We start from the raw sequence: 26,005 nt of genomic DNA, 5'->3' as shown, positions 1-26,005 counted from the left end.
GCTGATACCTGGTCAGCACTTAGTTGGTGGGACTAGTGCCTCATGTTGAATATAACACCGTGAACAACTGAGGACAGTTGCTACTGTTGTTGGTACAATTATTCCTTTTACATACTTCAAATCAGAACTTAATTCAGTGTTTCCTGGTTTTCTACTGCTTTCTCTTTAATCCACCTGCCTGCTTGCTTCTATTTTGACATTTCCCTGTGCAGTAACAGATGCTACATAATTGTTTGAACTCAGTGATTACACTGGGGAGAATAAACAACAGTAGCCCATTAGTCTATTCATTGTGCAGACCGTTTCTGCTCCTCAATGTAAGCAGTCTCTATGGCTTTTCTGCAGAATGAAAGCAAACCTCAGCTATCCCATACTAGTGGACCAATGTGGAAGCAATGAAGAAATAATAGGTAAGTCCACTACTGCCTTGCTTCTGAATAACCAACTGTTTCATGGGCAAAAAGAACAAAAATACAGCAGTAGCCCAGTCTCAAATATACTAAATGCAAAGGATTTGTGTAAGCAAACATTGTTTTAAAACAATGACACAAAGGACACCTAAACTCAAACAGTCACTGTAAACAGCACTGTTAAACTTCATTTGGTTTACTCAATAAATACAGGATTTTTTATTTGCATTATTTTAGGTTCGTGATAAAGTGAGGCTGGTATAAGAAATATGAACTGTTCTTAAAAACAGTTAAAAGTATCTTCTTACTTAAAGCATTCACATCTCTACAATGAGAAATGGAGATATTTTATGAAGTAAAATTAGGCACTGAAAACAGATACTCAGAAAAGACCGCTTCTACACTGTTTCAGGTACATGCCTTTGATCCCAGCACATGGGAGGCAGAGGCAAGTAGATCTCTGTGAGATCAAGGCCAGCCTGGTCTACAGAGTGAGTCCAGGACAGCCAGGGTTACACAGAGAAATCCTATATCGAAAACCCAAAAATATTTAAAAAAGGAAACAAAATATATTCTTTTACCAAACCTTTATAATCATACTCAAAGATTGGCTTGATACATTTGCATATACATGTATAAAAACAAGGGTACATTATATTCCAGGCTTTTTTTTTTTTTTTTGATTTTTCAAGACAGGGTTTCTCTGTAGCTTTGGAGCCTGTCCTGGACTAGCTCTGTAGACCAGGCTGGCCTCGAACTCACAGAGATCCACCTGCCTCTGCCTCCCGAGTGCTGGGATTACAGGAGTGCACCACCACCACCCAGCATTCTAGACTTTTATTAGTAAAGTAAGTAGCAAATAACAATTTACAATGTTAAACAGTCTAAAGCTAACATTAATTCTATGAATTCTTGCTGAGTATTTTTCTAAGTTAGGCACTGTTTTAGACAACAGGAAAAGAACAAAGAAAAAAAAAGCACAAAAAATTTCTGCTTAAATTGAGCTTAATCTTTCAGTAGGGTGATGACAAACACCAAGGCAACAAAATATATAGGAAAATGTGTACTCATTGATTATATAATACATTAATTACATATAGAGTGGGGAATGCTAGAAGAATGGAGAAAGACCACAATTTCCAACACTGTAAGCCACATTAAGAAAAGGCCTAGCAAGAGTGGAAGCCACATGAACATTTGGGTCACAAAGCATTACAGGTAGGAATCACAGTGAACATCAAGGCTCTATGTGACAGGAGCAGAGTGAAGAAGAGTTGAGAGGAAACAAAGAGGGCATTCAGAACATATTCCGCTTGAGAAAGCCATTTAATGATTTTATTCCTCCTTTAACATTAAGAAATAATGTACAGACGATAAGCCTGCTGTGTGTATATATGTGTGCATATGTGTGATACTGAGTATCTAACCCAGGGCTTTGTACTTGTGAGGCAAACACCCTGTCACTGATCCATATTCCCAATGCACAGAATTCTTAGTTTTGATGAAGTCTTTTTTTTTCCACTCAGTGAAGTTTTATTTGGTGGGGTGAGGGAGTGAGAGAGAGAGGGAGGGAAGGAGAGAGGGAAGGAAGGAGACAAGACAGAGAGAGAGAGAGAGAGAGAGAGAGAGAGAGAGAGAGAGAGAGGCGAAGGGTGCACACCTCATGGGAAGAAATCCGAAGAGCAATGAAGTCTTATTTAGAGTTTTTCTTTAGTGATTAAAATACAAAAAATTTATGCTTTATGTCTGTATTTAATTATAAGCATATGACTGCAGTTGCCCATAGAAGCCAGAAGTGCATCAGATCCTCTGTAAGCCAGACTTACAGGTAGTTGAGAACTGCCTACCATGGGACCTGGGAACTGAACTAGGTCCTCTGAACAACAGACTGTGCTCTTAAACCACTGAGTCATCTCTCCAGCCCTGAGACTTCTTATTTTGTGGATCATGACTTTGATGTTTTTGGAGACAGGGTTTCTCTGCATAGTCATGAAGATTTTTCTCCTGTGTTTTTTCCCTAGAACTTTTACGATGATAAAGTCTCAAATTCCAAAAGTGTGTTCTTTTTCATCATTGTTTTGACCACTCCAGTTCTATTTCTTCTTCAAATATATTTTAGAAACAGTTTGTCAGCTTCTAGGTGAAGTTCTACAGATATACAACTGAGATCAATATAAGGTGTTAGCTTTGACTTGGAGATGTGAAGTTAATATAAGAAGCATGACATAACAATTGTGTTAAAGGCTGCATTAAGACCATGAAAGGTAAAACATGGACTCAAGTTAGGTAGTTGGGTGGCCTTTGGGTAAGTTTGGTAGAAGCAGAGTTAATGGGGAAATATCTGAGTTTTGCAAGTATATTTTTAAAGTAGGTCAAAACATATAATCATTAAATATGGATGTGAGGCCGGATGGATATGGCACACACCTTTAATCCCAGCACTCGGGAGGCAGAGCCAGGCGGATCTCTGTGAGTTCGAGGCCAGCCTGGTCTACAAAGTGAGTTCCAGGAAAGGCTCAAAACTACACAGAGAAACCCTGTCTCGAAAAACCAAAACAAACAAACAAACAAACAAATAAGTAAATAAATAAATATGGATGTGAAAGATAGAAGTCAAGCATGATACCAAGGTTTGTGCTCAAACTACTAAAAGATTTTCCACTTACTAAGCGAGGCAGGAAAGGTACAGAAGGCAGATTTGGGTAGGAAAGGTGTGATCAAGTTTAAGATTTTAGACAAACAAAGTTTATGATATATATTAGCAATGTAAGTAGAGATGATGGCCTGGCAATAAAAATCTCGAGGGAACTTGCCAAGTCTTCTAATATAATTTCTGTTTTCTTGCCTTTAATATTATTTAATGTTTTCTACTTCAGGAGACATCAAAGCTTAAAAGAAAATAATTTTGGGTAGACAGAAAAAGCATAACTTTGAAAGGAAATGAATACAACTGAATAACTCTGTCAGTTCTTTCCCATCATTAATTCTTCAAAACGTGGCCCTTTCAAGCATAGCTCTAATAAGTGAACTGTTCTCTAAGTTTGTCCATGTAGTGTTCTCCAGTAAAACATATCTTTCTACATTTATTCACAACTAAGGCCCTTCCCCGGCCCTCCATCCAACCATTAACCTAATCAAAACATTGCTCTGCTTCATGTAATGCTACCATCTGGCTACCCTGCCCCTCTGTGAAGTCTTTCTTGTGCTTTTCTACCTTTAGAAACCATCTCCTTCCTCCACACATTTGAAGCACTCTGCTGCTTTAGTAATTTTATAATGTACACTATCTTTTCTTGTAGTTATTTTGTACTTGTCCATCTCTTACACTAGATAATGAGCTTCTTGAGGGCTGGACTATGTCTTACAAATATAACACAGTAAGTTAGGTAAGTAAACATAGCAACTGATTTAACGACTTATAAATAAAATACCAATAAACATCTGCTCAACACAGAGTAAAACTTTAGTTGAGTCTTTTCTCTACTTGCCAAAAACTCAGTAACAAGGAAAGCTATCCTGGATGACAGTTGCTTACACATTCTATAGGCACTGTAAGATCCTGCCTACAGAAATACGTGACATAAATTATAGTTTGGCTTTATGACTTGAATTACATGAAAATATCTGTCAGGAGAGGTCATATGTTCACCACACACAGATTCCTCTTCGAGAACTAGAGGAATCACTACTCTAAGGCTTCAGTGCCAGAAAAATCTAGGTTATCCTTAGAAAGACTAGCTATATTATCTGATGTTAAACTCATATAGTGGAACTTTGAAACTACTGTATCTTTCATTGTTTTAGCTCAAGAGAAATATAGAACACACTGTGCAGCTCACTTTGAGCAAATCTGATTATATGTATTTGTTCCCCTCTAGAGTTACTTGTCAAACATGCTCATAATCACTTTTTGCTTATCTTCTTCTAGTTGTCCGTATTTGTACATCTATCATTCTTTTTAAAATTCGTTCAATTACAAATATTTATACATATCACTTAAAACTATTTTGGACTAGGAGGAGTGGAGTGAGGTGAATCTGCAGTTGGGATGTATATGAGAAGAATAAATAATTTTTTTTAAAAAGGATACATATAAATTAGTAAAAGGGAAAGGTTTCTGTTGTAACGTTTTTTGTTTTTCCTTCAGTATAGTCATAACTTATTTGTTTATTATGGTCAAGGACTGGATTAATATATCTTTATATATTTTATTAATTTCATTCTAACAATTGCTTATAAAAAATGAGGTCAATTAATAGGGAATTTCCTTGTGAACAAGGTGATTTGACTGTTCATATTTCTATCTTGAAATATCAGAGATAATAGAAATAACAAAACTACTCTTGTTTCTCAATGTAATTATATGGACTGGGATTTCTACTCGGAAGGCTAGCAGTGTTACTGTGGAAAATCAGGTGACCTAGCTTCTGATCCAGATTATATGTTCAACCAGTTTGGTGACAACAGGTAAGCCAGACCTTTCTGGGTCTTAGAGGTTGAATAACAGCAGCTATTCCCTAGTGTTGTGGTTTGTGGCATACTAGCGTGCTGCAATATGTTAACAGGCAAATAACAGAAAAATTAAGGTAAGACTGGAATAAAAAAACAAAACAAAACAAAAACCCAAAAAACCTTTGTGACAGATAGTGAGGGAAGTTTGAGAAAACAGTATTGCCAAAGTTGTATTTTGTGGGAAAATATCAATGGAAAAGTGCAAGGACTGACTGCTGCAATGTTTAATCTGTACCTCTCCTTGATTCCTACCCTTTTACATGTTAACAACTGGAATACACACACAGGTAGAATTATGTCTTATCTGAAATGCTTGGGGCCAGAAGTGCTTTAGATTTCAGGAGATTTTGGTATGCGGATATTTACATATATGAGGTGTCTTCTATAGATATGCCTTATAAATATTTGAAGAAGAAAATTTTAGCCCAGGGTAAATGATGCAAATTATTAGAAGTAAGTATACATGCTATCATATTATCAATACAGAACATGTATTAAATTTTTGTGTACTTAAGTTTTTAAAAAATAAATTTTATTTTATATGAGTGTTATGCCTCCATGTATGTTTATGTACTACATGTGTGCCTGACATCTGCAGAAGCCAGAAGAGGACATTAGATTCCCTAGGACTAGAGTTAAAGACTGTGAGGAGCTACTGTGTGGATGCTGGGAACTGAACCTAGGCCCTCTGGTGGAGCAGCCAGTGCTCTTAACCACTGAGTCATCTCTCCAGCCCGAATCTTTACTCTTGATTGAGCAAGCTAGTGTGGTTGTAGATCCCCTGTAAGAAAGAGGGAGGGTATGGTGGCTCATGCCTGTAATCTCAGTAATTAAAAGGCAGAACTATGTAGTATGATCCTATCTCAAAAACAAATGAAAAACAAAACAAACCCAAATATGGGGTGGGGGAGGAGATGGAGGGAAGGAGACAGAAAGTTCATGTGTAAAAGAGCAGCAATCTCAAGTTTTTAAACTGTGTTTCTTTAAAATTTTAAAACTACATTTACTTTTTACATTAATTAACTGTGTGTGTGTGACATGTGTGGAGGTCAGAGGACAGCTTGTGGGAGCCAGTTCTCTACTTCTACCATACAGGATCCAAGGACCAAATTTAAGTAGTCAGGCTTGGTGGCAGGTATCTTTACTGGATGAGTCATCTCAGTATTAGTATTCCTTAAACTAGCTTAAGAGGATCGTGGATAATTCTCTGTATCTGAAGTCTACAAATTTCTACATATATGACTACTGTAGATACATAAACGATACTTGGACTAGAATAGGGTATGTAGAAGGCCATGAGTTTTATAGTTATAAGGATCTTAGGTGAGAATCTCAGCTGTTTCTAGTTCTACACATGACTCACTGATTTTTCTTACTTGTGAAGAGAAATCTCTAACCTTGTGCCTTGTTCTCATGATTATTGAATAAGAATATTCAAAGCAGCTAGCAGAGCTGTTAAGGTACAGATGCAGTACAATGAGAATCAGGGTTTGCATATGTAGCAGATACTTGGGAAGTATCAGAACACAGACAGATGCATCTTAGACATCATTCAAGATCTAGCTCAAATATTACTTCTTCATATATTTTCTGATTATCAAAGCTATGAAAGATTTTTTTTCTCTGTCCCTTACTCCCTAAATATTTTGCTTTTACTTATCCTATGCCACTTAGTACATTCTTTTCCCTGTTGATTTCCTCTTATTTTGTAGACATATTATATATTCCTAAGATTTAATTGGTTGTTGCAGGCAGAAAGCATTATTATTATTTGTTTCCCTTGCTGTGTTCCATGTAATTCTTGTTGTTGTTATTGTTATTTTTTGATTTGGGGGCAGAGTAGCTAGCTCAAAAAGAAAAGAAAAAATAACCGAACAAACAAGAAAAGATAAGTAAATAAAAGTAGATAGGTTGTCTGCTGGCCACTAGTAATGTGTACACATACAGAGTAAAACAGGGGTGAAATAAGTGAATAAATCAAAGTATGGTATCTTTTACCAAGAATGGTAAGTAATAAAATTTCTCAGACCTCTAGATTTTTCATAAATTGTCAGATAGCTCCTTCATTTTAATAAGTGAACCACACTATTGACCTCCTGCCTAGAAAAGTATTCTAAATGCCCCTGCAGTGGAAGAATCCCTCAATACTGCTCCCCTTATTCCTACTGTACTTAGGCATACGTCTCTCACAATGTTTATTATTCTAGCACCATAATTCTACATTTTAAAGACTATGAAGCTTGGCAAGGCAGATCCCACATGTGTATCACTATCTACTAAGACTGTGAAGTACATAGTATAAAAAACACAGTGAGTAAGTATAAATTTCCTCTACTTCATATAGGCATAACCTCAAAAGGAAAATAGCAGCTGAACAAATCTAGAGACTCAATACAAGACATTGTAGAAGTAGCACTGGAATTTTTTGATGGGTTAAAGTCTGGGGAAGGGAAAACACTTGTTATGTTCTCAGAGTAAGAAAATCTAAGAATGATGGAGTCAAAAAATGGGAATAGAAACGAAGGGAAAAGAAACCATGACTAGAACTCTACCTGATCAAGCTTTTTCTAAGAGTTCCATATACCAGACAGGGAATAATTCTTTTAAAGGCAGTCTAGGTCTTTTATACAAAACCAGCCCAAGAAAAGCACAAATGTGTTTTAAAAAATACTAATAACCTCACTACCAAATACAACAGAGTATCTTTCTGAAATTACAGCCTACCTCTCGTTCCTCTTCTTGCTCTTTGCGAATCTGCTCCAAACGAAACTGTTCTGCCATCTCTCTCTCATGAGCTTCTCTCTGTTGATGTAATGGACAAGGACAAATACTAATAAACATTTATATAAAAAATAATAAAACAAAGGAATCAAGCTTATATAAGGATTGTGATAAATGTTTAACAGTGTTGAATTCCGCTATGAGGATTTTTTTTTTTAATTGAGTTACATGAAGCGATTGGGTGGAAATCTACTTTTCTACTCTGGGGGGGAGGGGGAAAAAGTACAAGTTATATCCAAAGGGCTTATTCAATATAATTTACACAGGCCCTGTGATAATAGCAATGTTTCTTTCTGGAATAAGAATGTAAATGGAAAACTACAAAAAGTAGTTTTCTGATATGCTGGATTCTTGGTCACACACACACACACACACACACACACACACACACACACACACAGAGCTGAGCTGGCAGCATGCCTGCCTAGTATACATGAAGCTCTGGTTTGATCCCCAGCACCACAAAGCATGAACTGAGCATGCTGTCACATGTGTGAATCCTAGCACTCTGGAGGTGTAAGCAGGAGGATAAGAAGTTTAGGGTTATTCTTGGCTATATAGTGAGTTAAAGGTCTGCCCAGGATTCACAGTCTGTTTCTAAAACCAAACCAAACCAAAGCAAACCAAAGCAAACCAAAACATCACCACCACAACCCCCACTCAACAAAAACCACCCCCAGGGCATTTCTCTTGTGCCTAAATTTTGATCCTTTCTTCTTGTGCTCTGGTACAAACCTCAAGTTTTAGTCACAACAGTGTGTCTTTATGCCTCCAAGTGTTCTGGAGGCTAGCTTGCTCTACTACCCTTTCCTCTGCATAGTCCATGTAGATCACCTATATGAAAGCATTTCCAGCACATTCCCATTTCAAAACAGCTGAAAGATTTTTTTTTTTTCCTCACTGAAACTCTAGTTCACTAGCATTCACAAATTCGGTGCTTCTTTGATGCCTTGTGGGCCACCTGCCTAAAGGAACGCAGTCTGTGGTCCTGACTTAAGCCATTCCACCAAACTGTAAGTCGTTTGCGGGAACCAACAAGACTTACTCATTTTCTGCTCCTTCAATACCCAATACAGCAGCATGTGCTTAAGAAGCATTGACTAGGTCACTGTTTCTAAACCTAAAAGCACAGTAGTCACCAAAAGGACTTAAATGAACATCTGGGCAGGTGAGTGACTCAGCAAGGAAGGGTGCCTGAGGCCATATCTGATACCCTGAGTTAGATTATTAGGACCTGCAATGTAGAAGGAGAGAACTGACTCGTTCAAGGCACACACACACACACACACACACACACACACACACCAGCACAAAAATGTAGTAATAAGTAAATGTTAAAAACTCTACTGGGTTCTACCATACACTAATTATAATACAGATAGCAGGCTAATTTTCTTATCAATTTTATTATTCTGACACAATTTATTTTGTCAAAATGAACGATAATATGAGAATTATGGGTAAAACTATTTTCTGTTAACTGAACCTAGCTTTTTCTAAAGAAAATTTAACATTTTTTAGGGTGCCAAGTGATATGTGTGTGTGTGTGTGTGTGTGTGTGTGTGTGTGTGTGTATACATATATATATTTATACATATATATAGATAGATAGATAGAGATAGAGAAAGAGAGATAGATAGATAGAGAGAGAGAGAGAGAGAGAGAGAGAGAGAGAGAGAGAGAGAGAGAGAGATGGCATTCAGACAACCAAAAACCATTTAGGATTCAGTTCTATATTCCAGAAGACACTTGACCAAACCTACCTTTGCCCTGTCGGCTTCAAGGGAAAGACGATAGGCCTCATCTTGTTCTCTCTTCACATTTTCTCTGGCTTCACGTTCATCCTTAAATGAAAGATTCAGGTTAAGTTTCATCTTTTTTTAAGGAGAAAAAAAAAGTAAAGTATCCTGTTTTATTTCTAAATGAACTTATTACAATTAAAGAAGAAACTTTTAAAGTGTACAGAATAAGCAAACAAGCAAGAACAGCAACCTGATACACAGCAAAAATAAGAATATCTGAATCCTAGCTCTACTGTATATAAACTAACCATGTGACTATTTGTAAGTCACTTAACTCTAGAAATCGTGCATTTCCTCTATAGCAAATTGAAACACTACTTGTCATATATGGCTGTTGTGAGAATTAAATGCAGTAGCATATGAACTGTAGCAAAGCATGGAATGCTTAATTTATTTGTATAATTATGAGCTCCTCTACCCTTTTCTCCTAATTTGCAGACTTTTAGCATTGGTATTAAGGACTGGGAGGAAATTTTTTTAAAGGCGGAAAGCAAAATACTCTTGTTAACCTCATTTTACACCACATCACTAAAATTTCAGTTAAGACAAAAAATCTTTCTTCTTTTGGTTATTAAGTAGTCCCCTACTACATTCATACTCAAATCATATGGCTAATAGAAATAAATATTTTACAATTTGTCTTTCTCTCTCATATGTAGAACCTAGCCAACAATACAGGTACACGTAGAACAGTAAAACATGAAAAAGGAGAACTAGAAAAGCTAAACCTAAGAGGCTGGCTGGCCAATGAGCTTAGAGCCCTGCTTCCAGTCCCCCAGCACTGGAGTCACACACCACACTGGTGAGCCTGTCTTTTAATGAGTGTGGAGGATCTGAACTTAGGTCCTCATGCTTGTGTGGCACTTGTCTGACAGCCATTTCCAGGTCCTCTTTTAGAACACCTTTAGTTTCTAAAGTGAGGAAACCATCTACCTAAATTGAACTCTTGATTTTATATGAAATTAAAAATCAATTCACTAATGAAATTTTTTATTTGTAAAATCCACTGGAATATCTAAAATATACCTACTTTATTATTATTATTATTATAATTATTTTTGAGATGGTTTCACTGTATAGTCCTGGCTGTCCTGGCAATCACAGAGATTTGCCTGCTTTTGCCTGGGATTAAAGATATGCACTCCCACCTGAGCTGACCTGCTCTGGGGATTGGATGGCCAAACAACCTGGCTGTCATGATTGAACTCTCATCCAGTGTCTGATAGAAGTGGATGCACAGATCCATGGCCAGGCCCCAGGTGAAGCTTCAGGAGTCCAATTGGTGAGAAAGAGGAGGGATTGTATGAGTAAGAGATATTGAGACCATGATTGGAAAAAGTACAGAGACAAATAGCCAAACTAATGGAAATGCATGAACTGTGAACCAATGGCTGAGGAGCCCCCATGGAACTGGACCAGGCACTCTGGATAAGTGAGACAGTTGAGTAGCTTGAACTGTTTGGGAGACCCCCCCCAGGCAGTGAAGCCTGGACCTGTCCTTGGTGTATGGGCTGGCTTTTTGGAGTGTGGGGCCTATGCTGGGACACTTTGCTCAGCCTTGGCGTAGGGAGGAGGGGACTGGACCTTGCCTTGAAAGAGGTGGGAATGGGGGGGTGGGTTGGGGGGCTGGGAAGAGGGAAGACAGGGGAATCTGTGGCTGATATGTGAAATTAAGTTAATTATAATTATAACTTAAGATATGCACTCCCATGCCTGGTCAAGTACTTAATAATTTAATAAAGTATTTAATAAATAACTGCACCCATGAGTCTAAGTTTCCCTTTCAGTCGTTGTTGCATTAGGCTGAAAATATACAGTCACAAATATTTGCCCATTTCTGATCTGTTACAGAAATTTCAAAAGGCTTAACACTTCCGTTCCCTTTCTAATTCACTATATGCCCTCTCAAGGCTGAGTGTATGTTCAGCACTCTCTTAGGTGCCCTCTCTAATCCTAGTCAAGACTGGCCTTCTCCCTATGGCCTTCTCATTCCAATATTTGGGTTATTACAAAGCAAAAACATATAATAAGTAAACTGAAAAATACAAATAAAAATGGACCTTGAAACATACTAGAGACATATTTAGCAGTATATTTTTAACTACACAGACATATTTTCCTTTACATTTCCACTAACTCCAACTAATAATCTTTTACTCCATTCTATTTATGAGGTTTTATGGTTATTTTACACGATCCACAAGTCATACTCCTGTTTCTGTTTACATACTCCTTCAGGGAATTTACTACTCTGTAAACACCCGTCCTTAACCCAAACACAAGTTTTTGCAGAACGCCACTTAGATATTTCATCTAAACCAGTTAATCTGTATTCAATAGTTTCTTCATCATAACTGAGGAGGGGCACTGGGTGGGCCAGCATACTTGTGCACAAGTCCTGGTGTTGCCAATGGCAATCTATATGAATGGGTAAATGTTTTCCTTTTCTGACATCAATTAAAGCATTGAACTCTTTATGGATCCAGTGTGCCTGTGGATAAATATATTTTCGGAATTATCTATGTCTAAAATGAAATCAACAAGTTATAAGAATAATCTTGCCCCTTTCTACATCTATACAAACATGTACTATGTAAATATTTAGGATGCTTAAAATTTTAAATTGACCTTATTTTTCCTGAAATTAGTTCCAATTTCAGAATATTCTGTGTTTTCCCTTTAAAGCATTTAAGGTGTTCTTATCTACGTGTGCACACACATATAGAGGCCAAAGGTTGATATGGTTTGTCTTCTTCTATTGTGCTAAACCTTAGTGTTTTTTTCTTTCTACTTATTCTTCTCTTATACACTGCATCCTGACTGCAGTTTCCCCTCCCTCCACTCCTCTCATCCCCTCAGATCTTCTGCTCTGAGAGCAGGCCTCCCAGGGATATCACCTAAACATGACATAACAAGATGCAACAAGGCTAGGCACAAACCCTTGGTTCAAAGCTGAATGAAGCCACCCATTAGGAGGAAAAGGGTTCCAAGAGCAGGCCAAAGAGTCAGAGGCACCCCCACTCCCACTATTACAAGTCCCACAAAAACCTCAAGCTAACAACCATAACATAGCTACAGGACCTAGTGTAGAACCATACAGGCTCTGTGATTGGTGCTTCAGTCTCTGTAAGCCCCTAAGAGCCACACTTAGTTGAGTCTGTGGGCTGTGTTCTCCTGGTATTCTTGATTACTTTTTAAGAGAAAAATCTCTCAAAGTCTGGGTTCACAGATTTGGATAGGCTCACTGGCCAGAAGCCCCTGGGATCTGCCTGCTTCTTCTGACAGTCCTGAGGTTATAGATACACACTGCCAAGGCTGGCTTTTATGTGGGTGCTGGAAATCTATCTAACTCGAAATCCTTGTGCACAGCAAAAACTTTGACCACTCCTGTCTGTCTTTCTTTTACATGTTCTATGTAGCTTTGGCTGGCCTGGGTAGCTATATAGATCAGGCTAGTTAGCCTCAAACTCATAGAGATATGCCTGCTTCTGCTTCCCAAATGCTGTTATTAAGGGCATGTGCCACCATGCTTCGATTTTAAAAAACAAAAACAAAAAACTTTTTTTATTTTGATATTGGCTCCATGTAGCCTAGGCTGGCTTTGAACAACTGATTTTATTGCCTCTACCTTTTGAGTACTAAGATTACAGGCCTGTGCCACCAGGCTTGGATTCTATTTTCATTTATTTATTTTAATGTTGGGGAGTAGATCTAGGGTTTTGTACATGCTAAGGACAGGACCTACCACTGAGTTACATCCTCAGCTCCAAGTGTACACTGGATAAATAATCATCATTTTAGGCATAAAGCACCAATTGTTTGCAGTGAAAATAGGAAACAAGGAATAGCTCATCTATAGTGCAACCCTGCCTGTTCACTGTAGACAGCCGGTTGGGCAGGCCTGACTTGTTATGATACTCTGTACATTCTAAAAGGGACAAGCTACAACAGCTGGAAGCCATTTCAATACAACTATAGTTCACAATTAAGTTCTCGAAGTAAACAGTCTGTTTTAGAACAGACTGTTGCAAATATAAAAGGCCATTAAGTACACATCTGATGTAAAAGACTAAACCAACTAGTCACCATCCTGCCTGCTCATCTTTTCTCCTTTCTTTTTGCCACAAATATTAAGTATCATTTTAACATTCACTATGACATTAGCACTGGGGATTCAGAGTAGGCCAGATAATTCACGTGTGATATCATTATCATTTGTTAAAGAGTGTACTGATCTATTGTTGTGTTCCGGAGTTAAGTTACTCTCTTCCTTAAGTAATGTTGCTTTCTGGTCCATCAGCTCTACTGCTCAAAGCCCCACCTGTTTTCATACACTTTTATAAACATAGAAGGACCACTAAGTCCAAAGGAGACATTTTAGACATGGAGAATGAGGACAGATGAAGTGCATGCACCTATCTAATAACGCTAGTGGCAGAGCTTAGATGGGAGCCCAGGACTCCTGAATGCTTCCCCAGCTTTTCCTTGCTTATACTCCTTCCTGACCATCATGGCAGAAGGACTGCTTGAAGGCATATGGTTCAGAATGAAATTTCACAAATTTATTATGGTTTTCCCATGTGTTTGTGATTATTTGTACATGGCTATATTTGTTCTTATCTTTTCTTTAGATTTTATACCAACTGCCCTACTCAAAGCTATGCCCAGTTTAGGGGATTAGAGGTAATACTGTTGAGGTACTTCCTGATACACACAGATTATACCGTATCATCAGAGTTAAAAAAAAAAAATCCCAGGGGTTGGGGTTAAACTTAATCTACAAATCTAGTTTTATAACCTGAAGTGCTCTTGGCCCTACTCCTGTGGCCTACAAATATATCTTTGTAGAGTGAATTCTAGGCCAGCCTGAGTTACAGAGTGAGACCCTGTCTCAAAAATCTGAAAAAGACAACAGATAGACAGAAAAAAAAATCATAAGAATTAAAAACTTCTGTGCATCAAAGGATGCCATTAAGAGAAAGGATGATTACAAAATGTAATTAATATTTACAAATCAAAAAAAGGGCAAAAGGCTCAAATAGGCATCTTTAAATAAGACCATAAATGTTCATTAACTAAGACCATTAAATGTTCATGCTATGTATTCATAGTAGTACTCACAATAGCCAGGAGGTACAAATAACCCAAGAATCCACCAACAGAAAGATGAAGATACAAATGTGGTACACACATATATGCACACACACAAAATTATTATTCAGGTATAAAAAGAAATGATACTACAATATAGATAAACATTAAGGACACTATGTTAGAGAGGATAATGATCATGTTTCTGTTCACATAAGGTACTTAGAACAGGAAACCTTATACAGAGAATATAGATCAGAGACTTCTTTGGGGAGCAGTGCTATTGGCTAGAAACACTAGTTCAGTGGTTACTCAAGTGTTCTGAATAGACACCCTGCCCTCCTCCTGAGATGACCAGAACAGGTAGCCTTTCACTGTAAGAAGTTAGCTGAATTTCTCAACAGTCTCCATCTGTAACAGAGAAGCTTCTTTAATGAGGACTGATAACTACACTTATCTGTGGGTATAAGGATAAGTATTTAGAATGTAGTTAGCAAAGTAGCATTTTAGAAGGTTTTCCTCTAAGATCCATGATCTCACTAGCCAGGAGAAGTTAGGTAGGTTTCCAGTAACAAACATGATTTTTCTATTTTTGAGTAGGCCTTAAGTTAATAGTACTGGCTGCTTTTCCAAAGGACCTAGGTTCAATTCCCAGCACCCACATGGCAGCTCACAACTGAATGTAACTTCAGTTCTAGGGGATCCTACACCTCCACACAGACATACATGCAGGCAAAACACCAATGCACATAAAAAATAAAATGTAAAAAAGTTAAAAAAAATAACAAAAGATGCAAAGATTTTGAGAGGGGGCACAGGGTGGTACATGGAAGGGTTGGGTAAAAAGGGATTGGGGAAATGATGTAATTATATTTTAATTAAAGTAATTTTAAAATATATTTACATCCAACACCCACCCATCCACCCATCCACCTATCCATCCATCCACCTAACCATCTATCTATCTATCCATCCATCCATCTATCTAAGAAGTCAGCTCTAGGTTGACACTTACAGGTACTCTTTATCAGGTTAAGAACATTCTGCTCTAAATCATATCACACTCAAAGTGTTTTCAGCATTAGAAATAGATTAACTGTTATCTGCATCCACTGGGATGATTACAGGGTGAACCACACTGGTTAAATTTTGCTTGCTTGCTTGCTTGTTTAAAAGCTATCATTTTAACAATAACTTCTTCATCTGTATTGACTAGCCCCTAACATGAATTCTTTCACCATCCTTCCTATGCCAAAGGCAGATGTAACTGTCTTTCACCTTAATGAACTTCAGAGAGCTGGCATTAGAGAGATGGATTTTAATGTATGGCAAAAAAGAAATAAAAATCATCCATAATAGAAAGGAAGAAGTAGAACTCCCTATATTCAAAAGAAAAATAGTAAGATGTGGAAAATTTATGGATTCTATCAAAATCAGTAAGTGAGTCCACAGGATATAAGACAGGAAGCAAGCAATTGCATTTGTTTAACTCTGTGAAGCTATGTTACTTTGCCTACCTAAAACACTTGATTGGTCTAATAAACAAATAAATGGCCAACAACTAGGCAGGAAAGAGAAACAAGAGAGGCTGGCAGGCACAGAGAATAAATAGTAGGATAAATCTAGGTAAGAGAGTGAGGAGTAAGAAAAGGAGAAGGAGAGGAGGATGCCAGGGGCCAGCTACTCAGCCATGGAGTAAGAAGGAAAGAATGATATATAGAAAAACGGTAAAAAGCTCAGAGGCAAAATGTTGTTAAAGAGAAATGGAGTAATTTAAGTTAGAAAAGTTGGCTAGAAACAAGCCAAGCTAAGGCTGGACATTCTTAAGTAAGAATAAGTCTCCATGTATTTATTATTTGGAAGCTAGGTGGCAGGCCCCCAAAGAGGAAAAAATAAAAAATAAAGAAAAAGAAAACCAACTACAGCTATAAAAGGATAATACATGAAATACTGTGAAAAACACAAATAATCTGTAACAGTTATGACAGTGTAAAATACATGAAATACTGTTAAAAGCACACAAATGATTTGTACATCAAGAGTAATAAAACACTAAAGATCTAGCAAATAAAAAGAAATCACTTTCATGGATTAGGAAAAACACCGTTTTTAATGACAATTCTCTCCAAAAGATCTACAGATTCAACATAATTCCAACCAAAATACCCAAAGAAACTGACAAGCTCATCCAGACATTCAAGGGAATGGGAACAACTGCAAAAGCTCCGAGAAGAACAGCTAGAGGACTCTGACTTACCTCCAGAATGGTCATGATGCTGAAGTAAGAACATGGCATCAGTATAAGGACAGAACAAAGGGAAAGGCAGAGTTCAGATACGGACCTATGTTCTACAAGCTAATAGTTTTTCCACACTGGCACCACAGTAATTTGGTGGAAAAGGATGATGCTCCAAAAATAGTGCTGGAACTACTAGATATCCACATAGCTCAAGAATTTCTATGCATAAATTTTTATTTACAAAACAAACCAAATGGATTATAAACCTCAATGTAAGATCTGCATCAATACTACCACAGGAACACAGGAAAGTACAGTGACCATGTGTTAGGAGACAATTAGATTTGATTCAAAAGCATGGATACATGAAAGAAAAAATGTTTAAATTGAATTAAAATATAAAAATTAAAAACTTTTGTTCTTTTTAAAGACAACCAAAACTTACTTTATAAAAGAGAATAAAAGACAAGCTACAGATAGGGAGAAAAATCTTTACACATCATGTCAAATAAAGAACTTTGTAACTTAGATATGTAAAGGACTCTCAAAATAAAATAAGTAATGAAAGATCCAAGTTTAAAAAATGGGAAAGATTTTCAAACCCTTTCATCAATTAAAGGCATATGTAAAACACATGAGCCACATGAAAAGACTCTCCATCTCATTAGTAAATAGGAAATGGAAACTAAAACCAGCAAACAGCACTACACACTCATTTGAATGTCTAAAATGAAAAACATTATACCAAGTGCTAACAAGAATGTGGAGATATTGACATTCCTGCACTCTGCTGCTGAGAATGCAAAACAGTCTCCCTGCTTTGGAAAACATTTGGCAGTTTATGAAAATGTTCACCATAAATATACCATATGACTCAAGGCTTCCAGCCCATACATGAACGTGCAAATAAACTTGCATAGAAATTTTCCTTGTGATAGCTCCCAAATAAGAAATAACCCATAAATTCTATCATTTAATGTTACAGAATGAAAATATAAAGCCTAAGAAAACCAGAAATCAATCAATCAATCAATCAATCAATCAATCTGGGTGACTATAAAGGAAAGGTTCTTACACAACTGACTGATAGTAACTGTCACAAAGGAATACCAGAACCACAGCCTTGCAGTGTCTACTAGAACCTTACACAAAAACTACTGCAAGCCTGGTGAGTGGTATTTGTCTACAACCCTAGTACTTGGGAGGCAGAGGCAGAAGGGTGGTGCATTCAATGTCATCCTGGGTTAAGTAGTGAATGACCCGATTTAAAAAACAAAACAAAAACAAACAATAAGCCTCATAAAAATATCCAACCAGTTTGACACAGGACTAGCATACTTTCTGTTAATAATCCTTGTGAACAAAAATTACTGTTTCATTTTTTACTTTTGCCTTTGAAACTTACTCCAGGCCTTGGCCAATTTGAATACACTCAAAGGTTACCCTGCATTCCCATTCTCACTGTGATGCCATTCTATTCCCCCAATGAACTATTAGTCTTACAGACAATGAAAAATGCAAACATTATTAAAAGTAGAAGCAGGGGCTTTTGTCAAAACATTTCTTGCTCAGAACAGTTATTGGAACCTCTCATGACACTACATGACAATTTCTCTTACAATTTTAGAGAGTGGGTACACATAGCCTTTTATCAGTGATATTTACATAAATTTTAAGCCAATCATGACTGGGTCCTTGTGTTTACAAACTCCACTGATTTAGAAACTTGAAGAAGTTAGCTCAGAACTGAGTGACTTTTACTGAAGAAAGTCAACACAAAAGACCAGGCCCAAGAAGAGAGCACTGAAATGCAGGATAAATGAGACCCATCACGCCATTCCCAACTGAAACCAGAAGAGACAGAAGAAGCTATTAAACAAGAGTGAAGACTCTCACTCTCAGCTTTGCCCTGCTTTTCCTCCGTGGAAATTATGAAGGGCAGTCAGATAAGGGTTCTATCAAATGGCAGATTGAATGTCCTCCTACTGGAAGCCAACATCATTCATACAGGGTTATGTAAAATCTTCAGTGTTTGTTTTCAGTGACCACTGGACAAGAGCTAATCTCAGGCTCATCTCATATGTGCAAATTTTATACTCTAGTGGCTGCTGGAGGTCAGACTTGCTCTACATATTCACAGGTTGTTTTTAAGATCCAGGATGCCTAACAATGAATGAAATATTTGACTCTGTTGGAATAATGTACAATAAGGTAACCACAAAACATACTGTAAATTAGAATTATTTGGCTATTTAACAGTTTTGTTTTTTTTAAATACTTAGGTAAAATTTTCAAATGCAATTATTCTTACATGCAACAATGTTAGTATTACTAGATAGTGCTTGTATAAACATTGTAAGAAAAACTAAGTGCCAATGAACTACATATACAGAAACAGTTAACCATGTTATATAAACTAGGTGCCACTGAACTACATATACAGAAACAATTAACCATGTTATGTAAACTAAGTGCCAATGAACTACATATATGGAAACAGTTAATCATGTTATATAAACTCCACTTTCATTAAAAATTTGATAAAAATCTAAACAAGAATTTTGGAAATTGTGGTATATCTATATAGTGGAATACTGTTCAGCAATAAAAAAAGAGTGGAATGATATATACAACAATGTAGATGAATCTCAAAATATTTTGGATAGTGAGAAAAGCTAGGCTATGACATATTTTAACCTGTTTCAAAATTCTATAAAATATAAATATATATTGACAGAAAGAGCATGGGCTTTGAGTTGGTAAAAAGACAGGCAAAAGAGAGACAAAGGGATACAAGGAAGCTTGGGGAGTGATGTACAGTTCACAATTTTAATTGTAGAAAAGGTTCTGTAAACTGCAAACTTTAAAATCTCATTTGTAGGTTCTTACTTATTCTTTAGATTTATCTTTATGAGTGGTTTCCTTGCATGTATGTCTGTGCATGCCTGGTTTCCACATGTGCCTAGTGACTGTGGAAGTCAGAACAGGGTATTGGACCCTACAGAACTGGAGTTATGGATAGTTGTGAACATCCATGTGGGTGCTGGGAATTGAACCCATGTCTTTTGTAAGACCAGTAAGTGCTCTCAGCCACTGAGCCATCTCTCCATCCCCTAAACTGTATACTTCTTTTAGATATAGTTCATTCCATATGAATTGTATTTCAGCAAAGCCTTAGAAAATATATGACCGACAATACTCTTAAACATTAATGGACTGGTTTGTATTTCCACCAACAGTAAGTATTCCTTTTCTCCATATCCACACCAACATGTAGAACATTATTTTAAGATGTGTTATATTTATTTATGCTGTGGAACATTTATTTAATGATGCACAGATGAGTTGCACTTGTTTAACTCTGTGAAGCTGTGTTACTTTACCTGTCTAAAACACCTGATGGTCTAATAAAGAGCTGAACAGCCAGTAGCAAGGCAGGAGAATGGATAGTGGGGCTGGCAGGCAGAGAGAACAAACAGAAGGAGAAATCTGGGAGGAGCAAGAGGAAAGAAGAAAGAGCGAGACATCAAGGAGAGGAGGACTCCAGGGGCCAGCCTCTCAGCCACACAGACACACAGAGTAAGAAGAAAAGTAAGATTACAGAAGTAAGAGAAGGAAAAGGCCCAGAGGCAAAAGGTAGACAGTTTAAGAAAAGCTGGCAAGAAACAAGCTAACCTAAGGCCGGGCATTTGTAAATAATAATAAGCCTCGGTGAGTGATTATTTGGGAGCTGGGTAGTGCCCCCCCCCCCCAAAAAAAAAGAGCCAAAGAGTAAAAGAGCAAAACCAACCAACAACATTTTGGTGTTCCAATGTGGGCCTGTAGAAAGCTGAACCACCAACATTTGTTGCCATTTGTTCTTAGGATGTTAGCATTCCAACTGGTGTAAAATAAAATCTCAAAGTAGTTTTAATGTGTATTTCCCTGATGACTAAGGATGTATAAATTGGAACAATTCCTATGGAGTGTGGAGGGTCCTCAACTAGTTAGAAATACATCTATCGTATGCTGCTGCGACATAACTCTTGGGCATATTCCTAAAGGACTCTATATCCTACTATTGAGAAACCTGCTCACCCATGTTCACTGCTGCTCTGTTCACAATAGCTAGGAAATAGAAACAGACTAGATGTCTTGTTAACTGATAAATAGGTAATGAAAATATAGCACATTTATACAATGATATATTATGCAACTGTAAAAATACAATTATGAATTCACAGGTAAATGGATGGAGTTGGAAATAACCGTTTTGAATGAGGTAACCTAGACCCAGAAAGACAAATACCACATGTTCCCTTTCATGTGTGGATACTAGTTTTTAATCTTTAGATATGTGTGTTTAAGTTAGAGTACCCATAGAAAGCAGGAAACTATTAAAAGTTCATGGGGAGGTGCATTTCAAGGGACAGGGACAGAAAGTAGGTGATAGTAGAAAGTGAGAAGGAGAAATAATGGAACAGGAAGGCTTAAATGGGGTTGAGGATGAGGGGACAGGGTAGAGAGAGTATGAAGAAGGATAACTAATACTAAAGAGCTTTGAAAATCTCATATGGAAACCTACTACTGTAGAAGCTTCCTAAAATATACATATATACACATATAAAAAGAGTTAAGTGGAGTTACTCTATAGTGGAGTACAATGCTACCTCCAGACACCATAGGCTATCAAAGCAAAACAAAAACCAATAGCAAACAAAAAATAAAACCAAAGCCAATGCTAGGTATGGGTTCCTTCTTTTTGAATTCTTAGTCAGTGGGATCCCATAGACCTCTCCCCTCAAAGATTAAGACTAATCCCAATGTTCTTGGTTATACTCTAGAACTTGATGGAAAGATCTACTGCTGGAGATGATACATTTTTGGGTCATAGAACATGGAGAAACAAAGTGGTGTCAACCTGGAAGCTTCATCCCTACTGGCTAGCTTTCATCAGCATGGGAAGAAAATAAGCAACAGTCTTACCGAGCTGTGAATCCAGAGAACTACAATAATGACTGTCCTGACAAGATATATCATTGTGGTACAACAGCACCACCAATGTTATAGGAGTAATCAATCATTTTTTTATTAGATGAACACTCACCCCACAAGATGAAACTCACATCTACTGCTAACTGGGCCAAAACAACCTTGTGGATGGCTAGGCCCCATGGAGAACCTAATACTATCATTCTGCTAACTTCTTATCTTTATAGCCATAGATTAGCACGTCTCAACCCTCAAGAGAAGCTTCTTTTTACAGTAGATGACAATTAAAATAATGACTCACAATTGGTCAGTATTCAAAACATAAAACTGTGAAGGGTTCAGTTTGAAATGGGACAGCTACACCATACCCCTTCCACCCAAGGCTCAGGCATCATTGTAGAAGAGGGGATTGACAGATGCTAAGAGTCAGAGTTAGTGAATGTCTGCAGCAAAACACATGAATTCACAGCAGCAGTAACTGCTTGAATAAGACTACATGCTTTGCATGAGATCAAGCCGTACAAAATCCCAGCACAGATAAGGAGAAAAGGGCTCATTATTTTAACCTTTAGCTGATGAGTTATTGGCACTTGATGCCTGCTAGGGGGAGGAATACAGTTTTCTTCAAGGATATTGCTCCTGACAGACTAACCATGTTCCAGTAGACAGTCCTACACCCATGTACATATGGGTAGGACTAAGTTTTCTTAGTGGGTTTATGAAAAAAAAGAAAAAAAGAAAACATAAGTAAGGAGAAAAAAGTGGAGATAGAGAAGGAGCTGGGAAAAGGAAGTGGATTTGATCAAAATGCACTACACGTATGTATGAAGTTCTAAAACAAAAAAAAATGGATAAGAAGGGAGATTAATAAAGATAATCAACTTGAAAAAATTTCTAAATTGTAATACACAGAGATAAGAAAAACAAAACACAATAGAAAAGTTATAGATGATAAATCAGAATGTCTAATAAGCATTTATGAAAGGGGAACATAATGAATGAAGCAAAATTCAAGGAAATGTTTCTGACTTTTCCAGTATAAATAAGAATAAGTAGCCATAAATCATGTCATGTGGTAACTCTTAGAACATATAACATGGACATCAATTTGGAATTTGCCAACAAATGGGTCCCACTCTAGACTGAAGTCAGAACATGAACTTTAAAATGATGTCTAGGTGGATCCTATCTCACACAAACACTACTTAAGATCATGACAGGGACTCTTATCAGTCTTAAAGAAAGCAAGAATGATTTTGACAAAAACCTTTAAAATATATTCCACAAAAAGGCTTCCCAGTAGCCATGTAAATTATTTTCAGATCATGTCTCCTAGGGGCACACATTCTAAGAAAGAAAGAGAAGCAAGAGCTGGAGTCAAACATGCATTTCCTTTCCAGCAGGACTCTGTTACGTAGGAAATCCAGCTAACGCTCTGGAGTGAGGGGGAGGGGAACTCTGGTTTCCAGACTGTAAAATGCTCTCATTTCCTGTCTATCTTTTATCAAATCTATCATTAAGTATATTTGTGAAGGAAATATATGAAGTATTAATGAAAACCATTTCTATATTTTTATCTAGGATTTTTAATCCTTTCAAGTTTTGTATTTCAAAGTTTACAAAGAATTTTCACACAACAATATGGTTGGCAAAAAAGAAACCTATTAGAGATGAAGAAATTGAGACTTAGAAAAGCAAACGATTTTTCCAGGGTCCCACAGCTGGTTAGAATGCTAGTACCTAATCTAAGAGGTCTTTCTGCTTTACTTCTCTTGAATCTATAGTCTTTTTCCAAAAAGATGCAAATATACTCCTTAAGTTAGCATAAAGGATGGTCATAGAATTATTTTTCTGGGTGTAAAGAATCTGTTTCCACTTGCTACACAAATTAATGGGAATATCAAGTATAGACTTTGTTCATTTGATTACTAATGGACCCTCCACAGAGATAATGAAGGGATGTTTAGCTCCAGCTTTATAATTTCTCATCCAGTAATATTGACTACTAATTTCATCAGACTATAAGTAAATTGAAGAGATTTTGCCTCTTTTATCTGTGTCTTTCTTTAGTCCTACACAATGTCTGAAACCTGGTAGATTTTCAAAATACCAAGGAACAACAAATGAACATTTGGCTACACAGTTGTCTGTCTGCCTATCTATCTATCTATCTATCTATCTATCTATCTATCTATCTATCTATCTATCTATCTATCATCTGTCTGCCTATACCTATCTATCTGTATAATCCAGGCATTGCAGGGAAGAGACAAGAGGATCCCAAGAGCTTGTAGGCTGGTCAGCCTAGCCAAAAAGGTGACCTTGTCTCAAGGTAATAATACAGAGAGTGATAAAGACAATGTTTTGCTCTGTCCTTCACATGAGCACAAAAAGACACACATACTAGCATATTCATGTGCATGAACTAAATACACATACCACACCCAATCCCACATCCCAAACACATACACATGCACTCACACCTGCCCACCCTCCATAAAACAAACACAAAGTAAATAGGTGTACCTATATATAATGTTGGGGATAGAACTCTGGATCTCACACATGTTTCTATAAACAAGAAATAAATCCTTTGTATTAAAATTTATATGAGCTACACTGATTTGTCTACAAAACTGTTATTGAATTGTTAGCACTCAAAAGCAATGTAGTGAGGACTATGGAAAATCTAACACCCAATATTTTTTTTAGGTTCCTATTACATAAAGATTGAACTTAAATATCAGACTTAGTGTTTACATAAAAAAATTACTTATTAAAAAACTCTAGTTAACAACAGTTTTAAACAGTAATTTAAAAATAGCCCACTGTATGACATGAAAACAGAGAGATGAATTTATATATCACAAGAAACTGCCAAGTTTGAATCGTGAAGTTGCCTCGCTAGAATGTCTCTGGAATTTCCGGAAGAGGTGTTTAGAAGATTCTTTTTCACTTGGGTAGAGGTGGTATGTGGCAGTGAGTTGAAAAGCTGGATCTACGAGTGGTTTGCTAATTTCTTTAGTGGCGGGACTTAAAGGGAGAACTGTTTCAGTGTCTACTTTAGAGAAAGCCAGATAGCTTGTGAGCATCTGTGTAAAGGCTTATCTGTACCTGCCTGTGATGTGGGATGGAACCAACATATTTCCAAGCACCTCCATTCAAACCCTGTTCTCTTTTGCTCAGATTTGATATTTGCATTTTTCATGGGTCTCACAGTTTCCTGTTCCTCCCTATAAAACTTATTCCATCATTCAGTCATTCACTTACACATCTACAAAACACTTAGTGCACACTTAATTGACATTAGCCTTTTGTTAGAAAGTGGAGACAAGACTGCTAAGACACATCCCTTCTTTTCACTAGTTGTGGGAAATAGACTATAAGCTTAGTAAGGAGGCAACACACATGAATGCCAACGATAGGCTAGTCAGTTTATAAATGTTTCTTTTCATTCCCACAATACCACTAAAGAGCATTACTCTTTTCTGACAGATAAACTGGCTATGTAGTTTGCCCAGGGTGTACCCTGTTGAGGAATTGTGTTTGTCTATTCCAAACACCCGTGTTCTTGCCAGTAACCCCACTACCCTCAAATTTGAAGACACACAGAAATCAGTTCTTTTTGTTGTTGTTTTTTGTTTTTTGAGACAGGGTTTCCCTGTGTAGCTTTGCGCCTTTTCCTGGAACTCACTTGGTAGCCCAGGCCAGCCTCAAACTCACAGAGATCCACCTGGCTCTGCCTCCTGAGTGCTGGGATTAAAGGCGTGCGCCACCATCGCCTGGCCAGAAATCAGTTCTTATACAGGAAAACTAAAGAGAACAGAATACTCTCTGGTCCACTAGCAGAATTTCCAACAAAGAAGCCTAGAAGTCTGTATTTTCAACAAATGTGCTCAGTAGACTGCATTTTGAAAAATAATGTACTCTAAAAAGCAAACAAAGCAAATAAATTATAACAATATTATTATAAAGACTGAACACAGAAAGTGTGCAAATGCTAGAGACATCAGTTTCCTAAATCCAAATGCTGTAAATTTCCTGCTTAAAAACCAACATTTACTATTTATAGTTTAAGGTTCAAATTCTACCAGAATACAGACGTACACCCTATGGGAAAAAAAAAATATACCCTACCACACATTTTTAGCTTTCCCAGTCCTTTCTATGGACAACTGCTTACTGTCTTACTGAATTAT

General features: G+C 37.1%; 1 protein-coding gene across 3 annotated transcripts in view; it reads right to left on the bottom strand.

Annotated features, from left to right (window-relative positions):
* Faf1 (Fas associated factor 1) overlaps positions 1-26,005 on the bottom strand; it is a 345,021-nt gene that overhangs the window by 34,101 nt on the left and 284,915 nt on the right. For all 3 annotated transcript variants that reach the window (XM_036177177.1, XM_036177179.1, XM_036177178.1), the window contains exons 16-17: positions 9,467-9,547; positions 7,647-7,724 (exon numbers count right to left, since the gene is read on the bottom strand). In XM_036177177.1, coding sequence (XP_036033070.1) covers positions 7,647-7,724; positions 9,467-9,547 — 159 coding nt within the window. The remainder of the gene's footprint in view (positions 1-7,646; positions 7,725-9,466; positions 9,548-26,005) is intronic.

The sequence above is a fragment of the Onychomys torridus genome, chromosome 2 (assembly GCF_903995425.1).
Source record: "Onychomys torridus chromosome 2, mOncTor1.1, whole genome shotgun sequence".
Lineage (NCBI taxonomy): Eukaryota > Metazoa > Chordata > Mammalia > Rodentia > Cricetidae > Onychomys > Onychomys torridus.
The sequence above is the reverse complement of the archived record's forward strand: the minus strand, read 5'-3'. Positions and strand labels throughout refer to the sequence as shown.